Source organism: Harpia harpyja, chromosome 7 (assembly GCF_026419915.1).
Source record: "Harpia harpyja isolate bHarHar1 chromosome 7, bHarHar1 primary haplotype, whole genome shotgun sequence".
Classification (NCBI taxonomy): domain Eukaryota; kingdom Metazoa; phylum Chordata; class Aves; order Accipitriformes; family Accipitridae; genus Harpia; species Harpia harpyja.
The window spans coordinates 29,941,719-29,964,109 of NC_068946.1; the positions used below are offsets into that span (position 1 = coordinate 29,941,719).

Consider the following 22,391-nt stretch of genomic DNA (forward strand, 5'->3'; position numbering starts at 1 on the left):
CAAAACTGTTCTGTGGGCTCAGTTGTATGAATTTTTTTATTCCTGGTATACTGTAAGAATGCATGCTGTCCATATTTATTACCAGAAAAAGAGAATAGCTATTTCTTGTAGAGAACTGCTGATGAACTGCTGTCCTTGTGCACTGCATATTTAGTCACCCTTAAACTGAAGGAGGTACATTAAATTCAAAGACAAAGACTTACTTTATGCATGGAAAACATCAAATATTTACAAATATTCAAATACTACTTTTGGAGGCTACCTGAAGAGCTGCAAAATTTAATTTGAAGGATTTTTATAAAAAATGTCCTTCAACTTACTCCTTATTCAGAGGTGAATAGGACTTCTTTATGTTCATGTATCTATAGCCACTGAATCAAAATACACATGAGAAAACAGGAAAGTAAAACACATTTTAGCTGCCTTGGGTGACTTGCGATGCCTTCTACATCATGCCTATTCCTCATGCAGCACCCCGTATTTCTAGATGTCCCTTGATCATTCTGCCATCCCAAGTACCTGTATGCTCCACTTCCAAATTCTGGCTATGATCAAAGATGTAGAAGAAATCAAGGCCGCTACATGTAGGTCCAGTGCTCTTACTATTTGGCTGCTTACTATACGATTTCTGCTATACAGTTACTGTTTGTCTTGTGTGTCTCTTTTTTTCTCTAACATAGAAACATCACACAGGATACTACATGAGATCAATACACCCAACCCTTCTTACAAGAAAGGACAAGGAAGTTCTATGTGTGAGAGTTCCAGACATAGTCTGGAAAATGGATAAAATTATATTGCTGGACTATTCCATGTTTTTTGAAATTCAGTGTGCAAATCTGAAAGTTGTGATATTTTAAAAAAAGTCTATTAGAGTAGACTTGCTTAGAATATTGGCTTCTCCCCGCCCCCCCAGGAAAAAGTGTCTGTCTCAGACTTACAAAGGATTGTGGGGATTGAGAATCTGTGAACAGTAGCAAACTAAGAGTGAAGAGACTTGTATGTTCCTCCTATGTTTTTTGCTACTATATACAGTTCTCTTACTATTTTATGTTTTTATCTACTACATTTATGTATCGTAACAGTTACTGATTTAGTACACCTTTCAAGTAATGTCAATAAAAGGGTGTTAGAAGTTTTAATGACATCAGTTGAAGGGTACTACAAGTCCCTTAGGAACTGTAATAGTCTTCCACTGATGGTACTGAAAATAGTATTATTTTATGGTTCTGAGACAGTTATCAGTTTATCCTTTCCTGTACCTTATGAGAAATTATCTGGTGACAATATTTAATATACATAGATGGGATAGGCTAATAAATGGTCCCAGAAACAAATACAAATGACTGCAGGGGATTATAAAGGGCATACAGCCTCAAAATTGATTCAACTATATCCAGTTTCATGTTGCACTTTATCTTCTAGTTAATGATTTAGCTTTCCTTTTGAATGACATCAATGCAAACACATTAAAGATCACCGATGTCAAATAACAGACACAAGTTTAATTGGTTCATCTACTGTTGTACCAGAATGATAAAGTGTTTGTTTGGCTCACAGTTTTTCCTGCCTTGTCACTCAGTTATCTTTAAGCAAAAAAATGTATTTTGCACAAAACTTCCACAGTTTACACATAATTTCAATTATTTACACTTTATTTTATCTGATTACTCTGCCATGAAGATATTTATATTCCAACAAAGAAGATCTAGGGGACAAAAAATATTGACACAATTAGAGTCAGAATAAGACTATTGATGCTAACAGCTTTAAGCAAGCAGAAACTTTACATGGTCATGTTATGATTCAAAAAGGCAAATTGACGAGGGCTACGTTTTGGTGAAGGCTGTATCAATGGCTCGATGCAAATTGAAAAGCACTTAGAGGTTGCATATTTAACAAATATTCAGAGCATTCTTTAAACGTGGCAAAGTAATAGGTGGAAATAAGCTGTACCATAGTGACTTTTAAAATGTGTCTTAAAACGGTCTTCTCAGCTACATAATTAGCAGCTTGGTACAGGTTTTTATGGAACTATAAAGGAAGGCAGCTTAACAGTTGTGAAATCATGTATCATCTCATGGACTCTCGGCTGGTTTGATTGCAGACAACCAGATTTCCTTACCTGTAACAGCATTTCTCTTCTAGGGAGACAAATGTCACAGGAATAGCCTTGGATATTTTGACATGCGGTTTGAACTGTAATACCAATCTGCAAAAGGCAATATTTTTCATTTACTGATTTATTTCTCAGAGGGACATTGTATATTTGTCTTATTACAGATGCTAAAGATAAAATTACTAAACTGCTCATTTAAAAATGTCCTTTTCACGCAATGCTAAGCCACCATGGCATTATACAACTCGGAACTAAAAAGCCCTTGCTGTTTTCCTTCAGGTTAAGCCCTTACAGGCTCAGGAGCGCCTTACAAACTGGAGTTGATGCCGGAGGCCTAATGTGATTGTCATCAGTGAATCTTACAGCACCTGTGAGTAAAGCTGTCACACCTCCAAAGAGTCAAATCTATCATTTACAGAGCAGGAGTAAAGAAGTGGTCTCCCGCCTCTGCATTTAAGCTTTGAGGGCGAGTGATGACTATGCAGCCTTCTGGGTGCGCTTTCTGCGCTGGCCCGCTTGATACAAAATCTAGTGTTGTACGAGTTCGTATCGGATTCTGAGTCATTGTGTTCCACAATTGTTACAAAGGGTATGTATAATTGTGATACCTCCACCTAGGTTTATGATAATGCTCTGTTTTGCAGCATGAATGTCAACGCGGTTTTTATCTTAAATCTAAGCCCCAGGCACAACCTGTGAAAGACTTGACCTTTTTAGTATGAAAGGGCTCTCCTAACTTCGTGTCACAGTTCTCTAAAGCGAAGTAACAGTCGTATTGTATTACGGTAGTAGAGAAGCAGAAGACATAGGGGACTCCGACAACGACAGTGAATTTCCTCAGCTGGAGCATTCCTTCGTTGCTCTCCTTGGGGAAGCGAGCACCGCTCAGGAGAGCACGCACCGTCAGGAGCCGGGGTGCCTTTTGACCGTCCTCCCTGCTGCCCTGTGAAGCACCGTACCTAACGCGGGGTCCCGCCTTTGTGCCGGTAGCCGGCGCGGGCGGGCCGCCAGCGGTAGTGCCACGGGGCCGTCTGCGCCCCGCCCGGTTTCAGGCGACCCGGGGGCGTCGCGTCGCGTCCCGTCCCGGCCCGCCCCGCCGACGGCAGCGAAGGGCTCCCCCTCAGCGGCGGGACAGACGTTTCCCCCCGGAGGGGCGCCGCCCGGACAGCCCGACCCGCTCCTCCCCCACCGCTGCCGGTGAGGGGGGCGGCCGGGCCCGCGGGCGGCGCCGGGCGAGGACGCGGCTCCCGGCCCGGGACGGGCGCCCTCCCGCCGGCCCCTGGGCGGCCGCGGCCGCGGCCCCGGCCCCGGCCCCGGCCCCGCCCGCGGGGCGGGGCGGGCGCTGCCTTGGCAGCAGCCGGGACGCCGCGAGCGGCCGGCGGTACCGCCGCCATGCTGGGCGCCGCGGCCCCCTTCCTCCGCCCGCAGAGAGGGGCCCGGCCCGAGCCCCCGGCCGGCGGCCGCCCGCCCCCGGGGGAGCAGCGCGGGCGGGCGGTGGCCGCTGGCGCCGCTCGCGCTCGCTCCGCAGCGGCGGCGCCCGGGGAGCGGCGGCGGAGGGTGGCCCCGCTGGCGGCGGCGGCCCCGCCGGCCGAGGCGGGCGAGGAGCCGCTCCTCAGGGGCATCTTCGAGATCAGCAAGAGGAGCTGCGACGTGGTGCTGAGCGCCCGGCGGCTCCGCTGGAGCCCCATCCTGCCCGAGAGCCCCACAGGTGGGACGGGGCGGGGCCGGGCCGGGCCGGGGGCGTCCGCCGCGGGGCCGGGGCCGGGGCCGGGACGCGGGCGCGGGGGCCGGGCTCCGGCCCAGGCCGCCTCCGGGAGCGGGCGGCGGGACCGGCCGGGGCCAGCTGGCCTTCCCGCGGCGCTGCGAGGGAAAGGCCAGCTGAGGCTGGGGCCTCTCCGGGCAGGGCGATGGGGAGTCGCCTTAAAACCGGATTACAGTAAACTGGTTAAAGTCGGTGCTGTCAGGCGTGTCTCCTCCCTTCAAGGTTATGCCGGTGATTAAAAAAAGAAAACCCAACAAATTGGTCATAACGCAACGAGCGTCTCGCGTCTGAACCAGCTCTTCCTCGGGAAGAGACTTTACTTCTTGGCGGGTGACACGAAAAGGATGAAATGTAAGAGGTGGTGTTTTTATGGCTTCTTAGCCCCAGGCAGAACAGTAAGAGGCTTTGATTTTGTTTCTGCTGCGTCAGCTTTTCTCGGCTTACTCTCTTTGACAGGTACATAAACTGGAGCGTGTACAGGTGGGCATGGTTTTGTGAGATGTGCCTGAGTTTTGTGATGAGGCTTCTGTGGCAGGTTGTCTTTGCCCTGGGCTTTTCCGATAAAGCAACATGCTTTATAAAGGATGTTTGTATGCTGTTATAAAGGATTTGATCAAGTGAAACAAACTATACATAAAAGTTTTAGAAGAAAAGGAATGCTCCTGAAACTTATCCAAATAGTCTTTTTTTCTCCGAGAAACTGTGGAAACGTAAACTTACTTTCAAAACTACACACACACTCTTAAAAGTGCTTGTTTACTGCTGTGACCTCCCACTGCTTATGTGAAGGAGAAATCAGTTGCGTTCAGGAATGCAGAGTTTCCACATAGCATGGTTGCCTTCTTGTACGGCACAGTTAGCTTGTCAAGGCCTAAAATACAAGGTTTATTTTAGTGTAACTTTGGACAGAACTTAAAACCTCATATCAGTAAGATCCAACAGCCATAAACTCAGCATACAGAGAAACAAAGTTTCTTCCACATACCAGTTTTTCGATGTTATGATCATCTGTTCCTCTTTAAGGTAGTCTGTATGCTGCAGAGGCTCGAGTGGTGTGGAAGCCTGTGATTCCAGCGCTGCTGCTGCTGCAGAGAAATACTCAGATGCTCACAGCTGAAGCTGTTATGCTTCATTTCATGTAACCATGTTGGGATACCAGAGCTATTGAAATCAAACTAATACGGTGCGATGCACAGCTATTGACTCTTATCCTCTGAATAGTGTAACTATGTTAATGCAGTGTTGTGCTTGGACTTAGATACCTGCTTTTCAGCAGGACCGTTTTCTGATGACGGCCGCACTGATGTGTGTATAGTCCTTCTTCTTGTGGAGCCAGTCCGAGTGCCTTAGTAATGCTGTTACACAATGCTGTAGCCTCTCTTCATTTGCTTTGGGGATTAACTACAGGTCTCTGTGTACGTGATCTGAAGTGTGTTTTAGTAATTAGTTCTGTGTGCAGTGCTCTAATTTGATTGTCACTTTATGTTCTGGCTACTTTAACTTAGCTTGAATTGCCGTATATCAGGAACTAGGGTCTATGATTGTCTTTTACTTGTCACCATTGAAGGATTTTAAGGTACACTCAGGAAGAATGAATTTTGCTGTGTATTGCTCCATGCTTCCAGGGATGGGAATATATTCTGGTTTTTTTTGTTTGGTTTGGTTTTTTTTTTTTTTTTTTCCCTAGGAAAAATCCACCCTCTTAAGTTGCTACTTTGTGTAAGATCTTTTCATCCTTAGATTACTCATGCAGACATTGGGAGCTTTTCTGTCTTAGTTCCTGAGAGGTAACGAAGTACACGGTGCTTAAAGTCAGGCATATTGCAGATGGCAGAACTTCAGGAGTCTTATGGAAAGCAGCACGGACAAGTTGGTGTCAATTATATCAGGATTTGGGCTTTTACTGCACATGTATTAAATATATGCCAGTACTTTGTCTCTGACAATTCAGCTTTGTACTATGTAGCACTGAGCTGCTAAATATTTTTGTTTCTGAGAAGCTCTTAATGTCCTACTTCTTTACTAGCTTCAGTGGAAAAGGAAGTGGTATCTTCCAGTCCTGAAGTCTGTGGTAGGCTATGAGTTTTTACTATAGGATTTCCAAATTCTTATATGTCGATTCCTCTGTTGGTATAGATGCCACCACTATGTCATCTGTGGCTGTTCCAGGCTGTCTTTGAGAATGAAATACTCTTAAAAGGAAAATTGTTAGGTTGTTTGTGAGACCATTCTATCCCTCTGGCCATGTTGTGATGCGAACGCAACTGTCTACCTGAGCAGTGTTCAGAAGAATGCTTGTGACTCCATCTGTTGGGCCAGTGTGGCTCTACGTGTGTCTGCCTGTGATTGCAGACAAGCTGAGCAGGAGCTGAAAATTTCACCATGTAGGGCTTGTTGCCCTTGCAGGGATGAATGCAACAAGTCTTGTCTGTTTTTCCTTCCATCTCAGATAGAGCGGGTCAGGATGGTTTTAACCTCTGCAGTTGCAGAGGTCAAATACAGATATTGGAGCTTGAATGTTTTTTCTCTCCCGCATTTGTGTATCCCAGTAGCAATTGCCCTGGGGTGTTGCAAAAGTGGGACCTGTACTGGTGCTGGGATGAGCTGTCTGTGTTACGGTCTCATTTGGTGTAACAGATGTACAGCAGTGCAGTGCTCGGGTCAAGCTGTCAGCAGGTACAGGAGATGGTCAATGGCTGTCTGGACAAGTCTATTCCACTGAGATTTGGCTTAAGCATACTTTTTCCATCTTTATAATGTAGTTTGCCTTAGGCTCTAAGAGGTCAGGTCAGGTCTTTGCAATTTGCCACTCATGCTAAATGTCTCCTGCTTGGACTTGTATGTAGTAATTCTTCCTATTTTAGGAAAAGACCTTTCTTCTATGGCAGTCACTCCAGTCTGTCAAGTCAGAGAACTAGCAGGTAGTTGATTTCTCCCCTTTTCCCTAACCTCCCATCCCCAATAGTTCCCTAAAAGTATTCCTGTCTTGTTGAAGTCGTCATTTGTCATCTGCATTTCTGCAGTTCCCATCATATGTTCTTAAATGTTGTAGCTCGTGCAGCCTTGTCTCCTTCAGCTTCTAAATAGAACTCAAGGCTCCAGCTTAAAGTTCCCAAGCAGGTAACATCTGCTGTGCCTGGACTTGATCAGGTCACACTCACGTATGCATAGTTCTGCACCATGGCACTGTTTCTGTGGAGCTTTTGGCAGTGTGATTATCAGGCAAACTTCCTTTTTTACTGTCTCTTTAATTTCTGCAGCTTCTGTCTCCTAGAGGTTTTTGGCTACCTGTGCTCGCTGAGGATTTTTGATGGCTTCCTTTGCTGTTCACTCTCCAGACCTTATAGTAAGCTCCCCAGCAACCTCTTCTCCCCTCTCAAATAAGCATGACCCATTATGAATTTTATGTGTTCTGTATTATAACAAAGCTTTGGGCAGAAGTAAGGCCTGGGCAGGCAACTGGATGTGGAGCCTGAGGGAGCGAATGTGTCAAGTGGGAACGTGGGTAGCACGAGGCGTGGCTCAGCTGCCCCCTCCGTAACACTGCAATTACAGCCTGGGTATGCAGCTCGGCTGAGCCTTTTCTTCTCACCAGAGCCAGATACCCTCTGACCCACAGCTGGTTGCTTGCTTTTAACAATGCAGTGGGCATTGCGATGAGAAGTAGAGCTCACAGTAGTTACTAGTTTTTTCTCCAACTTCTTTCTATGTGGCTTTCCTATGCTATAAATATAATCACAGAAACTAAGAAAAAACAAGACTTCTCTCTCTGTATTAATAACCCAGCTTTAAACTGTAGAGCTTCTCATTTTGGATGCTGCTTCAAAATCATAGCAGAAAAAGCTGCCTTAAGTACAGGTTTGAATATTATATGTGATTTTTGGATGTTCCCAGAAGATAATACAAATGACTGAATAGTGGAAAAAAATAATTACTTACATTTAAGAACAAATGCTCAGAATGGAATTTTTTTTTTTTTTTTTTGGTATGGCTAAACTTTAAAAGCTGATGAAATTTAGGGGAATAGCAGCAGTGTATGTGGGAATCATTTGCATATTAGAACAGTTCCAGTACAAATAGTGTCAGTTCAGCTGTCTTACGCTGTTCTTCCAATATGGCTTGTTTTTTCCTGCTGAATGAGAACGTTAATCCTGGTATTTCTTTGAAGCTTTCAGCATCTTTCTAAAGATTGCCACAGAATTTTCTGATTTACAACAATTGCAATTTTTCAGCAGATTTCTGTCAGATAGGAAATGGGACAAGACTGGCACTTGCTCAGTGTTTTACTGGTATGTGAATTCCAGAGGCTTTTGATCATTATGAAAAACTTTTGAAGTGTAGTTTCTCATGTGTGTGGTTTACTTGACGGAAGGGTATATGAAGTTGTTCTCTCAGGCTGACAGCAGGTAGCCTGGACTGAGTATTTGGATAATAATTTAGATAAAACTTGCTTTTTAGATATAAGTAATTGAACATAATATTCTACATTAATTGACCAATAAGAAAGTAAGATCTCTGGAACAATCCAGAGGCTAATGTATTATTGAATATCTATTTTTATAATGAAGTAAAAAAGATCAACATGTTGTTTAAGTATACTATACTTCCAGATAGTATACTATAGTTCTTGTTGATATTCTTCTAAAATGTAGATTTATAAATATTCTATATAAGTGCAGCAATAAGGAAAAAAAATCACTGATGTATTGCAACAGTGAAAGAGTTAGCAATAAAAGACTTAAAATTAATTCCGAGTGCATAGTGGCCTGCTGCCAAGGCTATTTAGGAACAGATGTGGCTGAAATAGATACCAATAGTCTGTTTGGGATCTCTAAAGTAAGACATCTGTCAGTCTATCGGTCAGTCAGGAATAATGGAAATGGGAACTGGCTGTTACAAAATGTGAATTACTGAAGTTCCATGTTGGTCAAATTCAAAGCTTTTCATGCTACTGCTGATGTGTAGAGAACATAATTTGTCTAAGTGGCTTATCTATTGTTCAAATAGGAAAACTATTTTTAAGGAAGAGACATAAAAAAAAATAACATGAAGTATAACTGAGAGTGAGAGGTACGTCTATCGCATTAATATATGGCATTAAGATGTAAATTGGAGGAAGAAAGCATTCAGTTTTAAACAATCCCATGGTGTCTGAACTTGTAAGACACTGAAATCTTTTTCAAGGAAGTCCATAGAATTAGTGTCTTTTAGGTAAATGCTGCATGAAACTGCAAAATAATTTATTAATTTATAACTTTTTGTGAAAAATTGAAAATATTTAATGAAATAAAGTATACTAATTAAAGGTCTCTTAAAATTTATTTATTTGAGGCAACTTCTAGACATAGTGTCTTGATCCTCTGCATGTCTTTTATCCTTTGTCAGCAGATTAGTTCGTGGCTACGTGTCTGTGGAACAATATATGTTGTTTCATGCTTTCTGGTGTTTTTCTTGTTTTTCACATGTTTATGCACCTCTCTGCTTATGTTGAAAGGGATTAACATACACTGGGCATCCAATAGCGGCTTTTGTATATACTTTAATTCTCTACCTCCAAAGAGAAAGATCAGATATTTAAATCTTTGTTCCAGAAAATAAGTTTCTATGCTAGGTCTTGTAAATTGTTTTTGTGTGTGTTTGGGTTCACATACATGTTAAGCTGCACGTGTGTTAGTGAGTTGGATTCTGATGGTACATGAATTTGAAATAGCAGGATTTATTTAGCTTTCACACAGAGCAATAACTCTTCTTCATGGCCTTTTCCTTTTAATGCAAAACTATTTCAATTGGTGATGTTGTGGTTTGTGTTTATCTTAAAGCTGTTGTACGCCATAAACCGGCAAGTTTTAGACTTTCCTAAAGGTGATGGGTTTTGCTTTTGTGGTTGTTTTGTTTGTTGTTTTTTCTTCGTTTCTCCTGTTGCACTATGTAATAATTAGGCCTTGCTGTATACTGTTATTATAGATAAGGTGATGTTCTGCTTTATTCATCTCCTCCGCCTGCCTGGTGAGCGAGGGACAGTGGCTGGCTGGGTACTTGGTGTATCATGCATCATCAGGCAGTTGGCACACCAGGAACAAGCCAGATGTAGCTGGTGCTGGTTTTTGGCTGCTGAGCAGGCCAGTTGAAGAAAGATAAGTTGGAATCAAGGAGGAATTGAGAATACTGTGGTGGGGGTGAGCGGATACATTAAGGGAGTGTAAGGGTTTTGGTGAAGTGCCATAGGGGCGTGAGAGGGATTTGTGGGTGCCGTGGAGAGGAATATTAGTGAACAGAGGGGAAACTGAAGCTGTTGCTGGGCAGACAGGAAGACATGTGGGGCAGTGCTATAGCGCATGAGGTACGCTTGATACAGGGTAGGGAAATCACTGGAAAGTCAGAGGAGACATAATAAGTTGGTGAGGTAAAGAGAGGTAGGATGCAAGTTCATTTAAAAAAAATTAAAGTTATCAAACTTCCATAACTTTCCTGTTCATAGAATAATTGCCAACTCTTTTGACTATGCTTTCTGTGCAAAGGTGTGTAAGAGTAAATGGATGGTCTTGCTTATATAGAATGATGGAAAGAATCCAAAAGTGTATATTAAAAATACAGTTGGTATACTAACCAATCTTTGATGTCCATGCTAGTGCTATTTTCATGTCCATGATAGTGTTGTAGGGCTGAGTCCCTTCCTCAGTGTAAATTAATGTTCTTTTTAAATAATTAAAAACAGTATGCAGTCAAATCCCTTATCTAAGCATAAATCTTGTATCTCAGTTTCTGAATTGTCCTGTTCTTCAGCCTTTGAGAAACACTATTTTTTTCTTTTGTTACCTCTCTTTTATATTCTAGATGCTGCTGTAATCTTTTCTTGGTTGTCATTTTACCATATCATCCCTGAATTTGTATCCTTCTACTACGCACCTTTACGTCTTTTCTGTTGCATCAAATGTTGCCAACTTGTTTGACTTTCGAGTGTTGTTTATTGAAAAACATGTGGTTTCCTTCAGGCAATCTCTTACGTTTAGAAGCAGTGCTCTGTAAATGTTCAAGAAGCTACACACTTCCTGAAATCCTTTCCTAATTTTTTTTTTTTGTAATGTCTACAGGAAACAAATACAAAATCTGATTAATAGCTTGGCCACTTAGTCTGAGACTGCTGCCTACTTTCTTTGTGGCTGTTTCTCTCCTTGGACTGTGCGTAGGATGTGGTTCTGTAGCACCTTGCATGGGATAGTTGTGGGGATCATGGTGCCTAATGGGGTCTTCTGCTGTAGTAAATCCATATAAGCTTGCTTCCATAGTTGTAACTGTTCATGGTAATAAATGGGTTAGAATTCAGAATATGATGTTCTTTTGCATTTTCTTATTTTGTATCTTGGCAAAAGACATGCTCAGATTAAGGCATTTCTATCTTTATTTTACAGTAATAAAATAGAAATAAAAATAAAGCAGGAAAGTCTGTCATCTGCTCTTATTGGAGTCAAAATAAACAAAACTTCGATAAACGATTTTCCTTTCATTGTAGATATCTGTTTTGTTAACTATGTATGTTACAAAAGCAGCAGGTAAATAGTAGATGTTGTTGCAATTATGCAAAACCCAAGCAAATAGGTATTGGATAGAAGGAATCCCTTTTTGTTTGCTGTTTCATTTAGGTATATCCAACTATATTATGCACTACCTTTAGAAGGAAGTTTTTACTTCAATACACGTAGTACTCTAAAAATACATTTATCCTTCTTATACAGTTTATGAAAAAGTCTAAATGGCTGAAAATCTGAGAACATAAACCTGAAGAATTGAGTAGTCTTTGTGTACCTTAACATTAGTGGGTCGTGGAACTAATGTTTTCCTTTCAAGGAAATCAGTGGTCCTGGTTTTTATGACTTACGCTGTAACAGCATGCACAGACAAAAAAACATAATGTGTTGAGTATCTGATACATGTATTACCATATTGCCATAAGGAACTGCTATTATGTTAGACACCAACTGATTTCGTGATAGTGTTGGATTTCGCTCACATATGCTTATGTTTTTGTACAGATGATCCTTTAGGAACATCTGCTAGTTTTGTGGTGGTATCTGCTGTTTCCTTTCAAAATTTGACCTTTTTGTCATTTGCTACTGGGACTGCTATAGAATTTCATTATACTAAGATCCTTTTCTAAATTGATTCCTGTCTCATAGACATTAACTGACAATTTTTTGAGTTAATTGTGTTTCGCCATTCTCTGACATACTATGGAGTTGAGTGCAAGTGTAAAGTTAATAAATTAACCTTTTAAAATACAATTTAATAATAATTTTTTTTTTAAACCACTAACTTGAAATAAGTGACCAGAACTTCATCCTTCCAACTGTTTAGGTGGTCTTAAAAATATTTGCGTCTGCAGACTAAGTGTAAGGATGGTATTTCTCAAAATATTTCACTAGGGAAGAAGTTTTGGAACTCCATTCTTGCCATTTAGGAACCTTCCCCCTTTAGTTGAAGTGTAGATAATATCCTTTGGACAGTGATACCAGTTTAGGATCACATCTTTAAGTGTAGTTGAATAAGTGAAAATGCAAGCACAACTGAATTTCAGTTGTGTGTGTGGCACCGCAGCCGGCAGGGAAGTCATGACCCTGTAAATGCAACCAAAAATGGGTTCTTAGTGTGTTGGAAAGTCCTCCTCTTGGGTGAATTACCAATACATATTATAATGTCTCTTTCGCATGTAGATGTTATCTGGGTAACTGGCTTTTATGTAGTTATGATGAAGAGTTGAAGACGTTGGTATTTCCTATTTCTGCACTCTGACTGAACACAGAAATCCTTTTTGTAAGACTTCAGGTTTTACTATCAAACTGTTTTGCTGTGGCCCTCTGCAGGAATAAATGTTGTGTTGATTTTTTGTAATTTGGAAAAGTGGCTAATTGTTTTGTTTCCAACATATGATGTATGCTTGTATAGAGATAGTAGTTACTTTCACGTAATACTGTTCATGGTTTTAAAAGTTAAATGTGTACTTAAGCATGCATCAGACTCAGTATTTTGAAAAATAATTAGGCTTCTGGTATTTCTTTAGCTTCATTTATTGATAGGCACTGACATCTGGTTATACCTTTTTACTACAAACTGTATTAATTCCAAAGGTGATTTTGAAGTTAAAAGTAATTGACTTCATATTCTTCAGTGACAATGCTGCTAAAGGAAAAAACCAGTTTATTAATTTAAAATGCATTTGTGGCTTTCTTGGTTGAACCTAAATTTCTTTATGAATATGTATTTTGTTATTATCAAAGTATGCAGATTAAAAATGCACTATTGAATGAGAACATTCTGCTTCCTGTAAGGTCTCAAGGTAACTGTTTTCCTATTGCATTTCCTCATGGAGTCATAATCCCCCCCCCAACGCAAACTCAGTGGAGCAACAAGAAATGTCGCACAAACCTGGAAGTTTTGTGATACTAGAATTACCAATATTACCAGCTCTTCTTCGGAAAAGAATCAATAAGCTGTGTTTTGCACAACATCCCAATCCCCATTGTTCAGGTACAGTTATCAGAAGTGGCTCGTTTATGGTGTAGAATAGTATAAGCAGAGTTTATCTTTTGGGAATGAGTTTGGTGCTCAGCAATGAGTGCATTTGTTTGAAGCTTTAAGTTGTATTTGCATCTTTATCATGCTCGTAAGTGGGAGTGTTTAAAAATGCTTATGTAGAGATTGAGAGGGTGCTTCTGATTTTATTCCTTCTCCAAATTTTCCTAGTTTGTTTCTTTTTAAGACTGAAGAATATTCTCAGTTTATTCTTTGATAGGTGGGTATTTGATTAAAAGAATTTTTTGTGTGTGTGATTTATATTTGTCATCCTAGCTGAATATTGTAAAATATTTCAGCATAGTGTCTATTGTAAATGCCAAATATTGACTGTTATTTTATGAATGTTAGAGATTAAAGAAAACAAAAACACAGCACAAAACTCACGTCAATCTCTTTATTTATATCTATTAATGACATCATAGCTCTTAGCAACTTTGAGATTGACGCAATAAATATGTAAGCCCTTAAGTTGCAAAACCAAGAGAATGCTTCAAGGCACACTTAATTTGGAGGTTTTGTAATATGATTGTAAGCCAAAGCATGTAGAATGAGTGTAAACCACAATGCTTGATTTTTGTAAAATTGGAGCTCAGAAGCCAGAGTGGATCACAAATTATTCAAAGGATCCCAGGATAACTTGTATAAGCATTAAAAATTGTTTTTCAGGCCTACCATTGGCTTTATTTTACAAGGAATGATTAGTTTTCCTTACTAGTAGTATGGAAGCTGCTGTTTTCTCTCATGGTCTGTCAGTGGTAATAGACACAGATAAATATATATATATTTTTTTTTTTTTAAAAGGAGATAAAAGGTGTTTAAAAAAAAAAATTGTAGGTCTGAGTTTTCATGTTAGCCTTGACATATGGTACCCTTTCTGTCAGAGATTTGATGAACGAAAATTCTACTTCTTATGTTTAAGATCTGGTGCAACTACCTCCCTCCCTGGCTTCTTATTTAATTGTAGATGTAGGAATGCATTAAAACTCTGACAAAAAAACCGTACAGTAACTTGGTTTACCTCACAGTTCTCTAATCTAGCATGTGGCTGTTTCTTGCCTGTGTGTTGCAATTTTAAACAAATGGTCAGTTCATGAACAGAATTCAATGCCGAACTCTGAATTTCCTGGCTTTTGTCTATTTAGGCTATGTAAGATGATAGTTACTTAGATGCTTTTCAGCGTGGAGTAGTTGCCGTAGTTGTCAGTTTATTTGAACTGTGACAATATATCTCTTCTGTCAGTCCATACACTCAAGTGAATATAGGAAAGGATGCTTTCCGAAGCTCAGAAAATGCAAAGCAACAGATGTTATGTACTGCACAATTATACGTATCCTGGAAACACATCTTTACACAGTGCAGACAGTCTTGGAAAAACAAAATTTGGCATACAAATGATCAAGTTAAGGGTAACAACGCTAAATTCTTGTGACTAAATGTAATGCTGTTTTGCAGATACTGTTCTGAGTTTGAGTAATTAAATGCTCATCGTTCTATTAAAATCCCCTATTTGACAGATGCTTAAAAATCATCTTTGTATTTATATTTTTCTTTATTGTTTTAGTACAGTATAGTAGAAATAGAATAAGTATTCTCACTTAAAAATAATGTTGTAGGAAAATGGCTTTTAAAAAAAAGCCTATGTTATTTAACTTAAGTGAAAATTCTTGTAAATAAATTGCTAAAAGGAAATAGGAAAAATTTCAAGACAACTTGCTGGCTTTCTGTGTGAAGACAGCACATCTTTGCCTGGCTGATCTGTTGACTGTTCTGAAGATGGTTCAAAATGAGATTGCTCCTGTCCAAGTCCTCTCCCTGGTACACTGTTTGTTGCAGGGCCTTTTGGAGACTCGCCAAACAGCTCTGTCAAGAAAGGTACTGAAAGATTTCATACTTGGATGGTTTTGGGCTTCCCAAAGGCCTGCTCTGTCACATCTACGTAGTGTAACTGGGGGTGAGGTAATTAGTTAGGGATCAAAATTATCATAGCACCAGTGAATAATACACTGTTAGATGGCTATAGATGGTGGTAACTCATGTTGACGTCAAACTTTGAACAAAGTTTGAATGGTTTCATTTAGTAAATTCTGCAGCTGACACATTCCAGGGTAAACCTAAATATATTGCTATGTTACAATAATAGGGAGAAGATCGTATACAGATGTCTATTTTTAACTTGGTATTATTTTTATTAAAGGAAAATGAATGCTTCGATTATTTCATGTGAAATGTAATGTTTCTTGGTCACTTGACTGCAACACACTCATTAAACAAGGCTGTGACTAAGAATATCCTCCAGATCCTTTTTTGTTCATAGATCTTTTGTGATGGAGGAGTAGTAATAACTATGGTTGCTTTAGAAAACAATGCTTAGCAGAAGAGAGTACCTGTTAAATGTTTGTAGTTTTCTTTTTTTCTTGTTTTTTACTGTAGTACAAACAAAAATGAAATAAGGGGGTTTTATTTTGCACTTACATTTGTTGAGGAGTTAATTATTTAAAATATGATGGAAACAAGCAGGTGGTGTTTTTGAAATTTCGTCCCTAGGTCTCACTTATTTTATGGAAAGCATTTGTGGAAAGTACACACAGAAATTCAGTACTGAACTTAAAATGTAATTTATACATATATGCTTCCTTGTTTTGCTTAAAGCAGCTACTTCTTTACATTTGCAAGTTTAACAGTTTAGCAATATTAGTTTGTATGCAGGAGCAGACCAATAAAATGAACTTCCAGGGAAAAGAAGGCTGTTCTTAAATATGTTTATCTTTGTTTTACGTTTCTAATGTTTGTTTTCTTTATCTAATTCATGGAGTGAAAGCTGGCTGAAAAGTTCATAGTGCCTTTGGTATATTAACAATGTGGTCTGGAAGGAGTATGGGAGAGAAAAAATGGCATGGGGTAAACACAGAAAAGCAGAAATGCTGAATTTGTTTGTTTGGGGACTGTTAAAATAGAAGTGGAAAAGCATTTTGAGATTGTCAGTTATGTCCTACAGCGCAGCTTCAGAGACATGTCCGTATTACGGATTTGACTAGGCAATGGGACAATGAGTCCAAGAGTTGATATAATTATGCATAGTGTAATGTATTGATCTTGTATTTGCATGCCATCAACTTGGGATCCTGATCAGGAGCTGTAGCTAGACCATTCCTAACGTATATGATCATAGGATTATTACGTGGAAAATGTCATCTGTCACTTAAATAGTTGTTGTGATTATTACGTTAAGGATCATTAGAACATAAATAGAGACTAAACCAGATGCTTGTATGATCTATAAACCAATGGTTATTTAACCATATCTTGACTACTGTGTGAAGTTCTGGTGTTCTCAGAAAAGATGATGTGGGAGTGGAGAAGGTTCAGGGGGTGACAATGATTAAAGGTAAGGAATGGCTCATGGATGAGAGTGATGGACTAGGCTGGCACTTTTTGGTCTGAAAGGGAGGCAGCTGAGATGGGGCCTGGAGAAAGTAGATGGCAATGGCTTTCTATCTTTCAACATAAGAAATATGGTGCATCTAATAAGGCTAAGAAGAGCCAGGCTCAAAACAAAAGGAATAATCATGCAGCAAGTAAGAGAACTGCAAAAATTACTTCCAAAGGATATTGTTAATGCTAAAAGATTTTGTGGATTCAGCTGGAGATGGAAGGCCTTGTGTGAGTGCTGTTAAATGTGTAGAAACTGCAGTCAGTTCAGGGTGTCCCAAATGAAAACAGGTGGGGAGTGGAAAAGTATTAGTGGAAAATAGAATAAATGCTTGCTTTATTCCTTCTCTTCTTTTAGCATCTGCTTAGGGCTATGGTTTGACATAAGATACTGGGACAGATGGACTTTTGCTCTGACCTGGTATTGCTGGTCTTATGTACCAGAAACCAGTTAAATTATATTTAAATGGTATTTTATGTAAAAGCACACACATCACTAGTCTCTAACTCCATTTGTATTTGCACTACTAAGCAAGCTTTCTTGGTAGAATTTGAACTTCAGTTTGCCTAGCTTTCCATTTGCAAGGTACTTATTTTTATTGGTGGATATAGTTTAAAGAATGTGTGTTTTTTGTTTCACAAAATATCAAGAGGCTAATTTTATTAAGTGTTGTTAAGAATTACAATACAGTAGCAGACTGTATAGGAAACCTGTATTTCTTAGCCATAAGTGCTTTGAAAATACTGCTCATGCGTATGTTTATAATTACTATAGTCTTGGGTTTTTTTATTTTTATTGCGGAGAAGGGAAGTTAAATTCCAAATACCATAGCTAAACTTGTATACGATACGAGTGTGAAACCATTACAAACCATTCCAGAAGAGTAACTGTTTTCATCAACCTCAAGATTAGGAAAAAGTGCAGCTTCAATATGCTTAGCTGGTATTTTTCCATAAATCTCTTTCAGAAGATTGCTGATGTTCACAGGGTAGAAGATGACCCTCAATGTAAAACATCCGTTCGTTATGTCAACAGCTTTAAGATGTGTGCCAAGGTATCTATAGTAATTAATCCTTGAACACAGGTGATGATAATTTTCTCTCATTGGTTCACTTTAAGGCTAAATGAAAGGTTATTGCCTGATTTGTAATATGTGGCTGGGCATGTGTAGAAACTCAGATTTGTTAAATTTACTTTTAAATGAGCAAGGTAAGTTTAATATTGTGACAGAGGAAAATTTAGGTAGAATAGCAACAATAATGCACATGCTGTGTGAGTGCCTGTTTGAGAGTCTGAAGATGCATCTCTGTTAGTTGCTGTATGGGTGCTTCGAATATGAAGTCCTGCCTGATCCTGCAACCATATGCAGGACCTTTATGCTGTGAGTAAAATTCTTAGGACCTGCAAGTAAAATATTTAATTCAACCTGATAGTGGTAATCCCTGTACACGTACGTCCATTTGGTGTAATGCTAGCATTTAAAAGTTTGGGGGAGTAAAAATTCGTATGTATTATGAGAGGTTTGAATTGTATCTTTGTTATCTGACATGCGTTTCTCCAACAGTGAAAACTCATTTGAAATTGGTTTTTTTTTTCATATGTTGATCAGTAGTCTTTCTGTTTGATTTTAGTACTTCTTTGTACTAGGATTAGGAATAGATATGTAAATGTGGTGTGTAGCTACAGTAACCATACTGGAGTTAAGAGGAGTAGATGGGAGATGTCAAGGAATTTGTTTAAAGTAGATAGAAGACTGCTTGTTTGAGCTTATTGGTGCATGCAAGGATGCAAAGCATACATCATGGAAAATTTGGGGTTGGTTTTTTTTGGTGGTGGCTTTTTGATGAGTGGCTCAGTTTTGAAGCAGTTGATATGCCTGTCAGAAAATAAGTAGGTTTCTGTATGTAACTTAGTATACCAATGTAGTTTGCTGTAAAAGTGAAAATTATTTCTATGCCAATAGTTAATTTTGAATTTCATGGTACTTAATGCTGAAATTTTATTCACAGAGCATTTTATGGATCCTGTATGTTCTTTAAAAGGCATTAACTAATTCTACTTTATGCACTAGTTATTACACAAATCAAAAACAAGATGGAGATTTTCAATTTTTGAGAATCTCATGAAAATTTCAAATAATGTGTTTTAAATGACTCATTAGCATTTGTTCTTGTAATTCCTGAACTGTATAACAACATAAAATATTAAAACAACTCAAAGTACTGGCTTTACCTGATAATTTTTGAGTATATTTTGATTTCCAAAATAGCATTATATATAAGTTTCTTATAGACTAATCAGATATTCCCCAGAATTTTTTTCTGGAAAATATACTGTAGAGCTGTTGATACACTTTATCACTATCTTATGTACATGGTTTGAAATTTAAATTAGAGACATTTATTATTTACAATTTTAGTTTTCTTTCAACGTAAGCGTATTGCCGTGTGTATTCAACAGTTCTGCTGCTAAATGAAGTAAGCATATACTTAGCTTGCTGCGCAGATACATGGGCACAGGTGGACATCTTGGTAGTATGCACCATGCAGTGAAACACATGGCACTACACAACATGGGGCAAAGAGCACACAGTTTGAATTAGAAGTCATTTTATGGATACCTTGTAAATTTGTGCTTGTTCATATACAGGCTGTAATTTCTAAAAAGGGTGTACATGGTTTTGTATTGAACATTTGTGATACATCACTCTAATGTAGTTGTCTTTACTTTGTGGATGGAGGCAGTATTGTATGAGCCTGTTTATGTCAATATTTTAATAATATAACTTTAACTGCTTTTGTCTATATTTATAGTAACATTGGCACCCTGTGTACAGAAGGTACAATCAGTGCTGAAAGGAAACTTGCATCCATCTGGAAGCAATAAACTTTTCTAAAAGACTGCACAGTGTTACTTAATCCTGTGATTTCTTACTGTGAGTGAAATTAAGGTTTGGTTCAGTTGTGTCACATCATATTGGTATCAAATCTTTTGTGAGAGCTTTTTCATAGTGTTAAGCTACAAACAAAATTTTAAAATTGATGAAAGTCTGGGAATGTAATTTCCTCAATCACAGGATTATGCATCACTGCAAATGTAGTCAATTCCATACAATAACAATAATTGTAATACCAGAAAGCTTCTGGAGTATTGCATTTTGTAAGCTTTCTCTTTATATGAAGGGCTAATTTGTATACTGCACAATTGACTAAGTATACCTTAAATTTTGCGTTGTGTTCTAAGTAATTTTTGTAGTATACATATATCATGTAGTATAAAGCATATTTTTAATATGCCGAAATATTTTACAAAGTTAGAAAAATATGAATAGTTCTCCGAAGAGGAACGGGGAAAAAACCCAGGTATATTATAGAGATCATCTAACAAAATTCTGTGGGGTTTTTTTTGTTGCTTTTAAGTCTGTTACAAGTGTGGTGTACATGAACAAAATAGGATTCATTCATCCCTGCAGGCAAAGTGGTATAGCTTACATTCTTCCTATTCCTATGTAGCAACTGAGCTGAAGAGCATTGGGGTGAGGGAGGGGTTTTATACTTGTCAGAGGACTTCGGTGGTGCTGTCATCATCTCTTACCCTTGGGTTAGTGTAGAAGGTGCAGATAGAATGATACAAAGGACGACTGAGTTTATGAAGAAAGCTCCTACAAAACCCAGACCAAAGGTCAATGAGGATAAAGCCAAACATGTAGCTGTTGATCAATGAGAAGTTCATGGATGAGCTTATCTAGCAGCTGATGGCTGTGCTTCAATACCTAAAAGCATGAATTACCAGTAGCTTATGGAAGGAAATTGTCCTGTGTTTAGAATGGGATGCGTCTGTTCTTTCTTCCTGAAGAAAATGCTTGAAAATATTTTCCAGAAAAGACCAAAATTCAGATATTTGAGGCATGTTGAGTTCCCTGAAAGTGAGACACTGATATTTAGCAGTATGGATGGTTTGTAAATCTGTACTTGAGGCTGAAGCAAATCTCCTGCCAGTAAGAGTCCAAGCAGAACTAATTATTAACTTGTAGTTAATCAAACTTGGTGATGTCATGTGGCCATAAGAGGCTATTTGATTCCTCACTTCCCCTTATTTTCTGAAATGACAGAAGTATGTCATAAATTAGTAGGTACAAAACAGTGTGTATGTGTGAGATTTTTTGGAAGGAATATAAAATTAAGCTCATGTTTCCTCTTTCAGGATTCTTTAGTATCTTTCAGGTCTGCTAGCCCATTGTATTAAATCATGTAAGCCATTAGATCCCAGCCTTCTGTTTTATTTCAGAAATCTCTGTCTTTAAATGAATTCTATTATATGATGGTTGTATTGTTGGTCTGTGTAAGACTAGTCATTTAATCTGATGCTTGTGTTCGCAGAGGTTTTACAAAATGATGGAAATCAGTGATGTTTGTTACCCTGTTGTTACCCTGAAGTTTGTTACATAATTCCTTCCCCTTACTACATGAAAAGCCCCAATGTTTCAGGCACTTAATAAAAGGTTTGCTGCTACTTTTCCAATCATATTATGAAATTAGGCAGTATGTGGGCCATGGTCTTAACATAAAATGTAGAGCTTTCTATAGTAAATTTATTTCAGTGACATCTTTCTTGGTGTGGTGTTAATGAGAAAATGTAACCATTAAAAAGCAAAGTCTCTGCTGCATGCATCCTCTCAAATGCTTCAGGCTCAGTCACTCGCTGTCTGCCTTGCTTCCTTTCAGCTAGCATTGTTGTTCTGTATAGCATTATTCCCAGTAGATCTTCTTGTTAGGTGGTTATTTTTGAATTTCATCATCTCCCTCAAATTCTTTCTTGGAGGAGGAAGAGGAAACTCTCCTTAAGGTGAAGCTTCTTGTTTGGAACAGCATTAGGCCTTGTGCTTAGCTTTAATCACACTTTTCCATGGAGGTATTTATTCAAGAATCTATTGGGCTTCTTTTCAAACCAGCAGTTTCCGTATGTTTTTCTGACAAGTTCTGCCATTAGGCTGTAATTAATAAGCAAGGTACTTCACTGCTCTAAAACAGAGATGGGACAAGACACTAATGAAAGCTTGATGGACAGATGTCTAATGAGCCTCATTACAAGAAGAAGGGCCTTGTCCATGGCCTGCTGGGCATCATGGAGACCCAGGATGCTGGGTGCAAGTGTTACTCCAGGGGGAGTCAGCTCCATCAAAGATGACCTCTGAACTGTACTAAACTCTGCCCTTATGGTATGGGATTAACCAAACTGTTCTCATGTTTGCTCTGCCAGTTGCCAGTGTCATTTTTCATTTTGGTTCAGCCAGATCTAGGCAGTTTGGCAGTGGTTGTCAGAAATTTGCCTATTGCCATCTTTTAAAGGTGTAGTGAAACTTAACCAAATTTTAAGTCCTTGAGTGTGGTCCAACTCAGGACTTAAAGGACTACACCAAATGTCTCCTGAAGCTGCTCTTCCTGCAGTTGCCGTGATGATATGATGCTGGGCACAGGGGCATGTATCTGCAACAGCCCTTGGTTTGATG

General features: G+C 39.1%; 1 protein-coding gene across 2 annotated transcripts in view; it reads left to right on the forward strand.

The window, feature by feature from the left end:
* The first annotated feature begins 3,463 nt into the window (after window positions 1–3,463).
* The window catches only part of CERKL (ceramide kinase like), a 61,180-nt gene continuing 42,252 nt past the window's right edge, over window positions 3,464–22,391 (forward strand). For both annotated transcript variants that reach the window (XM_052791438.1, XM_052791439.1), the window contains exon 1: window positions 3,464–3,827. In XM_052791438.1, coding sequence (XP_052647398.1) covers window positions 3,512–3,827 — 316 coding nt within the window. In that variant the 5' untranslated portion in view covers window positions 3,464–3,511. The remainder of the gene's footprint in view (window positions 3,828–22,391) is intronic.